The sequence below is a fragment of the Cynoglossus semilaevis genome, chromosome 10 (genome assembly GCF_000523025.1).
Source record: "Cynoglossus semilaevis isolate Cse_v1.0 chromosome 10, Cse_v1.0, whole genome shotgun sequence".
In the NCBI taxonomy this organism is placed as follows: Eukaryota; Metazoa; Chordata; class Actinopteri; order Pleuronectiformes; family Cynoglossidae; genus Cynoglossus; species Cynoglossus semilaevis.
In genome coordinates this window covers 16041884-16052767 of record NC_024316.1, presented here as the reverse complement: position 1 = coordinate 16052767, position 10884 = coordinate 16041884, and the positions used below count along the sequence as shown (strand labels likewise).

The 10884-nt window shown below is 40.6% G+C and overlaps 1 protein-coding gene across 8 annotated transcripts in view; it reads left to right on the top strand.

Annotated features, from left to right (window-relative positions):
* hspg2 (heparan sulfate proteoglycan 2) overlaps positions 1-10884 on the top strand; it is a 91278-nt gene that overhangs the window by 58535 nt on the left and 21859 nt on the right. For 5 of the 8 annotated variants that reach the window (XM_025059609.1, XM_025059605.1, XM_025059607.1 and 2 more), the window contains exons 34-46: positions 683-766; positions 1515-1607; positions 1689-1781; positions 1889-2119; positions 2209-2322; positions 2587-2714; positions 3585-3671; positions 3764-3822; positions 4563-4727; positions 4832-4942; positions 5140-5240; positions 5770-5950; positions 9512-9571. In XM_025059609.1, coding sequence (XP_024915377.1) covers positions 683-766; positions 1515-1607; positions 1689-1781; positions 1889-2119; positions 2209-2322; positions 2587-2714; positions 3585-3671; positions 3764-3822; positions 4563-4727; positions 4832-4942; positions 5140-5240; positions 5770-5950; positions 9512-9571 — 1507 coding nt within the window. The remainder of the gene's footprint in view (positions 1-682; positions 767-1514; positions 1608-1688; positions 1782-1888; positions 2120-2208; positions 2323-2586; positions 2715-3584; positions 3672-3763; positions 3823-4562; positions 4728-4831; positions 4943-5139; positions 5241-5769; positions 5951-9511; positions 9572-10884) is intronic. The other 3 variants (XM_025059610.1, XM_025059611.1, XM_025059608.1) reach the window with 2 other exon arrangements.

Sequence of the window (10884 nt, the reverse complement as noted above, 5' to 3'; positions counted from 1 at the left end):
TTAAGGAAGTGGACTTACACCCACACACTGCTCCACTGTTCACTTTGGTGATGGGTTAAAAGCAGAGGTCACAGTTTGTTTTGTGCAGTGGTGTGCTGTGTCACAATGACTCCACTTTCCTTAGGGGAGGGTTAGGGATGAAGGTCTGAGATACTTTAGTGTTTTGGTTGGGGTTAGAGTGAGGGTCAGGTGAACTCTGGGTTAAAGTTAGGTTTGAAAAAGCTAGGTTTATTTCAGATATATTTTATTTTTCTGAAATATATTTATTTTTGTCACTCACTGATGTACTGTGCGGTATCTCCCAACCAAACCCTCTTTTCCTTTCTCGTCGCCATAACTGACCACTTGAAAGAAAACACTTGTTAGGAGTAGACTATCATTATGCTGTTGTCTGCCTAAAAACTGTCATTTTCGTTCTATTGACAGGAGGGCGGCTTCTCATTTGCCAGACAAAAGCATAGTTTGGCCTCCACACTGTTATCAAACCGTCACTTGTACTAGAGAGCATGTACTTACATGTACTTTTGGTCTCTGCTCTCTCCCTGAGAGTCTTATCTCTTTGAACCCTTCGTGATGCTTTTTCCACTTTCACTGCTTCTCTGCCTGCTTATGTTTTATTCTCCTCCGCCTCACTGTCAGCCTCCTCTGCCTCCCTCTGCCTCCCTCTCTCTCTCTCTCTCAGTACGCTCTGGTCTACAAGGATTTCAGTTTGCACAAGGATGATCTGCTCTACTGGCAGCTCCCAGCACAGTTCACTGGGGATAAGGTAACAGTGAAAACTTTTGGCAGTGTCCCCTGCTGACCTCAGGTCACTCACTCTGACCGTACACCGCCATTATTATCCAAGTTGACCATTCATCCTGTGTTGTCTGTTGCTGTCTGAACATTCATCTGCTGAAAGTTTTCCATTTTGTTTATTATTTAGAACGTTTTTACTTCTTTGAAAAAGAAAAATTAATGAAAAATTGAATGATTTCATATTTGATCTGATTAGACAGAACAACAATGTAATATGTCTGGAGGACAAAAGTGTGAAATTACTTTTTTTTTAAAGAACAGGCTCTAAAATAAATGACAAAATCCCCTAATGTTAAAAAAACAGCCTGGCTTTGACTTGGATTACATTTCCTAATATTTTGTATGATAATAATAATAACAATAAAAATCATTGTTGTTATTAATAACAATAATTATTACCACTATTACTGTATAATTATTAATGTATTATTTTATAATTATATTATTATTTAATTATATAATAATAATAAAACAATAAAATAATTATGTTCATTATCATTATCATTATTATTAATATTATTATTAGTAAAAAGCATGTCTGACCAGACTATTTTGAAAATACCATTAGTTTGAAGTCCCAGTTCTTTACACTGCCAGGTTCCAGTTCAGTTTTCTCTGTCAGTGTTTGTGTTTCCTCATGGGAACGTCGGCTCTGTTTGACCTGGCAGCAGATCTAAAGTTCTCCCTCCCTCTCCCTCCCTCCCCTTGTTTTTAAGGTGGGCTCCTACGGTGGTAAACTCAAATACACCATCTCCTACGTGGCCGGATCCAGAGGAACGCTGCTTGAAGATGCTGACGTTCAGATTATTGTGAGTACACTCTCACTGATAGACGTCTCTCTGAGTTGGTGACCTGTTTTTTATTCTCACTACTGCCGTTGTTCCATTCAGGGAAACGACATCACTCTGGTCAATCGTCAGCCGTGGCAAAGGAGGCATCAAGGCAGCAGAGAGACTCAGAAGTTTGAGATTGTTTTCAGAGAGGTGAGACGCTCTCGACAACTGAGCCAGGACCTCCTTAAAACAAGGAAACAGAATTACATAAAAAAAAAATCAGATATTGTCGTTTAACTCCTGTTTTTGATCCTTAGGAAAACTGGAACCGTCCCGATGGAATGCCCGCGACCCGTGAACATCTGATGATGGTTCTGGCCGATCTGGACGACATTCTCATCAGAGCCTCTTACTCCTCTGAGATGAGATCCTCCAGCATCTCTGACGTCGTCATGGAGGTTGCTGTGCCCAACTACAGCGGCTTGGCACAGGCCCTGGAGGTGGAGCAGTGTCGCTGTCCCCCTGGATACCAGGGTCTCTCCTGTGAGGTAATTGTTTTAACACCTTCAGCTGACTTTTTTTTTGTTGGGATTTCAACCATTGTAAACCACTGTATCTGCACCATGTCATCCTGCAGGACTGTGCCCCTGGATACACTCGTACCGGTGGAGGTTTATACCTGGGTCACTGTGAGCTCTGTGAATGTAACGGCCACTCTGAGTCCTGCCACCCAGAGACAGGCATCTGCACGGTAGGAAACACCAGATCAGTGCCGACAAACTCAAAGGGAATTGGAGAATTAGAGTCGTAAATTAATTCATGAATTTAGTAAACATTATTGCTGCATGTTTACTATAGACTTTTTATCCATTTTAATCCAACAATACTTTAAGCTTAGCTAAAGTGGGCCATATAAAGTGATAATGCGGGCCACCTCTGGTCCATGGGCCTTGAGTTTGACAACCTATTTGATGCACACAGATATTGAACAAAAAATATGCCTTTCTCTCTGCAGAGCTGCCGGCACAACACCCAGGGTGAACTCTGTGAGCAGTGTGCCCCTGGTTTCTTCGGTGATCCAACCGTTGGCACCCCGGAGGACTGCCAGCCGTGTGCCTGCCCTCACACTGACCCCGACAACCAGTGAGTACTGGCACAGACCACCAGTTCTCACATTCCACTGCTGTTTGTAGCCGAGGCCAGACTGCGGCCGACGCATTTGATGTTGTCTGCCTCGTGTTTTGACTCCTCATCGACATCTCCTATCTTGGAGAGAACAATTTAACGTCATAACGTGGATTGAAAATAACCGCCCACCTGCCGTTGTTGGGCGTCACATGGTACCATAATTACACTGGTGCCATTTGTCAGCTGCTACATCACAGTGACTACTTTTAAACAACAACATGGAGCATAACTTCAGCGTCACTTCATCTGATATATTTTGAGACAAAGAAAAATCAGGGAAACAGAATTACATGTACAGCCCGCGGGCCGAAGTCGGCCCACTAGGGTGTTCAATCTGGGCCGTTTGAGTTTTAAAAGTTCTGTTTCAAAAGATGTTTTGTTAAATTATATTTCATTAAATGTATTTTCTAATACTTGTACTTATTTGGAGGAGGGGAACAAACATGTACTGGTCCGGCCCACTTCACAGCTAATTAGGCCATATGTGGCCCCTGAATCAAAATGAGTTTGACACCCCTACACTAGGCTGTTTATGTGCAAAAAAAAAAAAGCTCTTTAAATTTAAATTCCATGAAAGTCTTAGAAGTATTTTTCCTAATACTTCATTTAAAAAAAAAAAACGGGTTCCAGTCTTGTCACTGTTTTGGCAGAAGAAGCAAAAGTTTTAAGCAGTGATGTGAGACCGCTGGTAATTAAAGTTTAGGTTTTAACCAAGTGTCATTTTTCTGGGGTCACTTAATTTTGGATCTTATTTCTTTGAGATGTATTTCAGCTCTGTGTGTGTGTGTGTGTGTGTGTGTGTGTGTGTTTTCTCTCTCACGTCAGGTTCTCCCCCACCTGTGAGAGCCTGGGGAATGGAGGTTACCAGTGCACTGCCTGTCAGCCGGGCTACACCGGCCAGTACTGCGAGCGGTAAGATAAAACCCACACCGTCTCTTCCCGTGGGTCCAAACTGGTTTTATTAACGAGGTTGCATTTCATTATTTGCACGTCTCGCTCTTCAGCTGCGCTCCGGGATATGTCGGCAACCCACAGGCGAGAGAGAAGTGTCGTCCTTATGATGGTACGTTGACCTTTGACCCTGACGGATTGTCACCAAACTGTAATAAATCTTCTTTATTTGTCTTCATCTTTATTTTCATCTCCCTTCAGTAAATCATTCAGAGTTTATCAGACACAGTGACCACCAATAAAACACAGAATACTAATATTAGAGGAATCCAAAAAAAATTCTAAGGAAGATTAAAAATTAAAAAAAGACTTAAAAAGAGTAAAAGTTAAACAAACATATTTCTCTGTGAACGAAACAAATGTATTTTGGCTCTTGTCAATCAGAAACAGACTCAACTTTATATATATATATAATGTGTTTATATATACATATATGTATATATGTACAGTATATATACACATATGTATATATATACATTTTTGTATATATATGTACAGTATATATACACATATGTATATATATACATTTTTGTATATATATGTACAGTATATATATATATATATACATTAGATTAAAGTAGATTATTTTGGATTGGATTGGGCTCGGTTAGATTAGTTAAATGTAGATTAGATTAGATCCAGGTTAAATTGGATTAGTATTGGATTAGATTACATTAAGTTGATGCTTGACTCATACTTGACTGGATATTGTTGATATTGCACTTCAGTGCGGGGATAAATGTATGCATGTCCATTGAATTACTAAAAAAAATTGACCAAATGGATCAGAACCAGTATCTGTGTGTTTATCACTCAGAAGTCCCTGCTGAGATTGTTGTCTCCTCTTTGCAGCTGCAGCTTCACTGGTGGTGAGGATTCACCCAGAGAGGGTCTTATCACCCCAGGGTGGTTCTGTCACTCTGAGGTGTCAGGTGTCCGGCTCTGCACCGCACTACTTCTACTGGTCCAGACAGGATGGACGGCCCATATCTAGCAGTACATTAAGACGCAGACAGGGTAGGACGACCCCGCCTCCAGACACTGACCTACAGACTGAAGTCCAGGGATGAATTATGTACTTATGTGATAATGTGTGTGTGTGTGTGTGTGTGTGTGTTCAGGAGCAGAGCTGTTCTTCCCCAGTGTCCAGCCCACTGACGCCGGTGTCTACATCTGTACCTGCCGCGATCAGCGCAGCACCAACCGCAGTCATGCTGAGATTGTTGTCACAAGTGAGTTTTCGTGAAGCTGTGAATAGAAGCTAGCCCAGATCAAGGCGAACTGTTTCGGTGATATTAACATTGACATGAATTAAAGTTAACTTCTGATGAACATTACATGTGATATTAACATTGACATGAATTAAAGTTTTATTACAATAAAAATCTGAAAACAACTGCTGTAAAAATCACTGCCTTCATTTCACCAGGTTCTCCATCCAAAGCCATTGAGGTGACGGTTGAGGAGCCTAAGGCCCAGACGGTCAGAGTGGGGTCTACAGTCAGTTTCATCTGTACTGCAAAGAGCAAGGTAGTACTGTTAATGACTTAGTACTGTAAATGACTTAGTACTGTAGATGACTTAGTACTGTTAATGGCTTAGTACAGTTAGTGATTTAGTACTGTAGATGACTTAGTACTGTAGATGACTTGGTACTGTTAATGACTTAGTACGCTTATTGACTTAGTACTGTAGATGACTTAGTACTGTAGATGACTGTGTCCTGTTAATGACTTAGTACGCTTATTGACTTAGTACTGTAGATGACTAAGTACTCTAGATGACTTAGTACTGTTACTGACTTAGTACTGTTAATAACTTAGTACTGTTAATGACTTAGTACGCTTATTGACTTAGTACTCTAGATGACTTAGTACTGTAGATGACTGTGTCCTGTTGATGACTGAGTACTGGTAATGACATAGAGCAGGAGACACTTCCATACAGTCAGTTAAAGCTAGCTTTAAACAGATTCTGTGGACGAGTGTAAATGTCCAAGTAAAATAGTTCTGGTCAAATTCATTATAAAAACCAGGTTCTGTGTCTGTCTCCGCCTCAGTCTCCTGCCTACACACTTGTCTGGACCCGGATTGGCAACGGGAAACTTCCCAACCGGGCCATGGACTTCAATGGAATCCTGACTATTCAGAACGTCCAGCCTGAGGACGCTGGTGTCTATGTTTGCACAGGCTCCAACATGTTTGCTATGGACGAGGGCAGTGCGAACCTCTACGTGCCAGGTTCGTGATCCTCGGCATCACATTCCATCGCCTCTCATCCCCTGTTTTCCCCCGATCGGCTCTGGCTCCTGTAGTTACCCACCCTAAGTTCAAGCCCCTCCCCCACCCCTTCCCCGCTCACCCTCCTGCTTGTAATGGCGCATGCTTTTTGTTCAGTTTGGCTGCATTTACTATCATGCTCTGGGCTAACAGCGTAATAAGCTTGCAGTTCTAACTCCAAACGCTTTTGCATTTTGCTTACAAATTACCTGCGTAAAATCCACGTACGACCAGAATACTGAGCGATCGTTCCATAAGAAAGACAAAAACAATAAAATAACGCATGGTCCACAATCTGATCTGTTGACACTGAGGCTGTCAACGTTTGCGACAATAAAAAAATGCAACGTGGATTTGGCAAGTTTGGAAATGAGAAAAAATTCGTACAAAAAAAAAAATCAAAATTTCATTGTAATTATTAAAAAAAAACATTAAGGCTTAAACTTCCTAGACACTTAGTCTGTGAGTTTTTTGTTTGTTTTAAAGTATGTGCCAGGAATTTCATCCCAAGCCTTTTTAAGTCCCTCATTGAGAGACTGCAGATTTGTGGGACTTATGGATCCAAACACAATCTCACCTGGAGACAGTTGTTTTTCCACCTCTATCACCTCCAAAACCTTTAATTGACTCAGCAGAGCTCAGGTTGTTTTTCTGGGAGAAATAAATCCATTCATCCGCAGAGGTATTAGGAAGTAAAATCTCCTCAAAGAAACGACTAATAAAGCCAGAGAATCAGTTCTGTTGACCAACAAAAGTCAGTTTGGATCTCGGGTTAAATCCTATAGTCAGTGTGGAGAGTTGACGGTGCCTTAGTTTGGTATCTGCAGGTGAAGAGTTGAAGGTTTCATGAAAAGGAAACAGTTCTACTTCATCCTCCCACATCAGAGTGAGGGTTACTAAGACAAAAAAAAAACAAGTTGTCCCCCAAAAAGTCTGTCTTATTGTGTCTCAAAAAAAAAAACAAGTTGTTCTTATTGTGTCCCCAGACCTGTCTCCATTTCAGCTTGTCTGCAGAAGAGCAGAAAAGTCAGGGGTCTCAGCGGTCTGTCACTGATGATCAGTTCCTGCCGCATACTTTTAAAAAAAAAACTCAGGAATGACTCCTGGGTTTAGATTATGCTGTTATTAAAGTCAGAAAAAGAAAAAAACACCCAGGAGTTAAAGTGAAAATATATTCCGACATATACCTAATGCTACGTTTCTTTGTCCATCGTTATTTCATTCCAACATTTTCCACATTTCCCAGTCACCCAGTGGAGTTGTATCACTCTGACGTCTACCACGGCGCTCTTACGACTTCTAAAAGTGCTGAGCGTGACGAATCTCCCAGATAACTTAGCTGTGAGGTGTATGTGACTGTGTGGAGCCCGAACTACTGATGTCAATTCCTGCCAACTCAGGAAATTCATCCGTTTAAATATGTCTCAAAGGACATCATTAGAAAGCAGAGAGGGACATGTGTTATATATATATTCTGTCCAATTCAGTGAAAATGTCCAACTCTCCAAGGCTTGTATGAAAAGTTGATTGTGGATCCATCATAACGAGAACTCCCCAGATCGTCCAAAACCCGCCCCTCACCCCCCGTTTTTACCCGCTGCTTGTCTGACTGCTGGTTTTTTGTTTTTTTTTTTAACTTTCTGTCTGTTCTGTGTCTGATCTCTGGACTTTTCTATGCTTTAAATGAAGAAATACAGCTTGTGGGTCTCGTGGTTAAAGAGAACTGTTAATCATATCCAGCTCAGGATGCAGGTTCAGAACTTTTTCTTTTTGGAGCAGTGGTGAAAAATTTAGCAACACTGAACTTCTTCCCTTCTTGATTTTTATTTTTCTCTACAAATCAGTTAAATTAATTGGTGGTGGTTTGGTTCACTTGCCCAGTCGCTGATTGCTGCTGTTAGAGGTTTGACCAGCAGGGGTGCAGGGTTCTGGTGTCTGTCTTTAACTCTGGGCTGGGCCCCCCCTCCCTGTCTGAGCCCTGGTGTAATAATAACAATGATACAGAGCAGAGTGGAAGACAGAACGGACGGACTCTTCAGGCCGAGGACGTCGTCGTATCTGGGAGCGTGTACTTGTCGCCTGTGTTGTACGTCTCGATGCAGTATTCCTTTCCCGTCGCGTTACTCGACTCCGTCGTCCTGACGATGAATGTCGGCGAACGCAATTGGTGCTAAAAACCTGCATCTGGTAAAAATCTGTGTTTGAATAAACAACTTTATTTTCCAACTTCAGCCGCGTCAGAAATCGGTTCCGTTCACGCTGATAGTTAGTTTTCTGGTTGTTGAATATTTAATATTTTTTACACATTAAGGAATTCTTAAAAAAAAAAAAAATCATTATTATGTGTCATCGACAAAATTTTATATTTTATATTTTGACTGAAATGATGTTAACCAGAACTGTTTTAATGAAATTAGATTTATCAGAAATGTTTGATTTTTTTGTTTTTGTTTTTTTAAGGTAAAGAAAATTGTCTGCGATTTTTATGTGTTAACTTCTAGAATTCCAAATGTTTTATTAGGCTGAAAATCTTGCACCTCAACAAACCTTTTTTTTTTTCACTTTTTAAATATACTGTGTGTGATGCCAACGTACTGAACGGTGCTCCTGTAAAGATTTCTCTTGTCACTCCACCCGTGTCTTTGACGGACGTGTAGCCCATGTATTGTACACCTGACACATTTTAATGTATTTATCTCAACTGTGAAAGTATTTTCTGGAAAAAAAAGACAAAAGTAATTAAAGTTATGAAAATAGCTCCGACCGATTGATGGACGTGTCTTGAGGAAAACCACAAGCTGTATGACGGCTGCAGTAACGTTAGAATTCTTAATGTGTGTTTTTTTTTATGCTTCTTGCTACTAACCTGCATGGCTAATGTTTTCGCTACACTGCAAAAATCTCATCTCCTCCTCGGCTGCTTGATGACTGAGTGGTGATATTTGTCATTTGTTGTTTTGTTTGGAAAAGACAATGTTGGAATGTGTATTATAACTGTGAATGATATACTGGGAACAATATATTTATATATGTATTGTATATAAATATATATACATATAAGTATATATGTTTATATATATATTGTATATATGTATGTGTATATATATATACATACATATATCATATATGTATGTCTGTATGTACATAAATATATATGTGAATATATATATATATGTATGTATCTGTATATGTAAATACACTGTACCAGGTAAGTATAAAGTGGTTAAAGCCATTACCAAATGTCACCAATTATCATAAAATATACAATATAAAATAATTACGATAATAACAATTTCAAATAATACCAAAATGTCACGGTGGTCTGGTTGGAAGTTTTTTTTACGTCATGTCTGACCCGTCATCAGAGTCAGTCAGACCAAACCACCACCACAGCCCACAGTTTGCAGATGGATTGTAGGCGTCTCTGAGGAGATGGAAGGTAAAACCACTGCTGCCTCTGGAGAACTGACCTGTCAGTTTACCTGTCCCCCTCCCCCTCCCCCTCTCCTCCCACATCTTCAGAGGCGTCACAGACTCAGATGTTTTACACAGCCTATGAAATGTTTGAAGGACACAGAACGTGTAAGTCCACATGGGCGCGGTTTCCTCTCCGCCGGGCTCCCTGGAGAGACTGGCCTCTCCCTCTCTCGTGTCATGCATGCCCTCACCCTCCGCAGCATGACCACGCTGGTGGTCCATGACTGGTAGCGCCCATGTACAATCAGCCAAGCATCTCTGACAATCTCTCACCATCAAAACCAGAGGTTCTCAACCACTGGGTCATGGACAGGAAGTGGGGTTTTAGTCATATGTGATCTGGACACAAGTAGAGCAAAACTTTTTGTTTGTTTTTAACAATACAGGACAAACACGCTTTTTGTTTGTTTTTAACAATACAGGAATCTTTCCTAGTTACAAACAAACACTTTTAACAAATGATGGAATCCTGTTAAATTAAAAGTCTTCATAAAGTCAGGAGATGAGCCTTTAGTTGCACTTACAGTCCTAACCATCAGGGTCATCTGACCCAGTGGTTCTCAGTTATTTTCTGTCAAGCCCCCCCCCCCCAGAAATGTTTTTACACCCCCTCCGACCCACAACCCCACAAATTGAAATACTATTGAGAACCTGATAACGTATATTTCTGTACAAACCACAGTATGAGTTGCTGCCACCTAGTGACTGGAGGCTTGTTGTCATTCAAGCATTACAGCAGTGGTACACGAAGTACTGATTTGACCTAAAATTTATTTGTATTTTTTTTAATTTACGATTTTATGTAAACAATGTCAGTTGGTCCGCACCCCTATGGAGGACTTTATCCCTAGTGGACCAAAAGTGTAAGACAATTAGATCAGTATTTCTGGTGGATTCTTTAACTCTGAACCCTCCCTGTATAATATCTGGAGTCTCTTTGATTTTATTGGGGTTTTTAACCCAGATCAGTGTCACAAAAAAAGGTTGGCGACCTCTGGTCTAAACTGTACTACAGTATCTAACACACGGTACATTCATTTCTACTACGGTACCTGTATTGTTGTTCTTGGTGTGGTGTTTAGTTCAGAGCCGATGCTTCTAAGGTTGTACATGAGCGTCACCGTCTTCCATCATCTTCTCTTTTTGAGTTCACCTGGGTCCATCACTGCAGGAACGTGCATGTTCCTTCTCGGGCAAGTTCTGATGAATGTTGAGGCTGATTTCTGTCGGAGAAGTAATTACTTTTTTTTAATTATTATTACAATTTTTTTTATTTATACACAAGACCTAAAGATAAACACAACTACTGTCAATTGAACAAATCCAGACATTTTTCTTTTTTTAAAAGTCAGTTTTATTGAAGGCAGCGACCTCTCGACATTCAGGGACATGAAATGCCCCCCCCCCCCCTCTTTTTT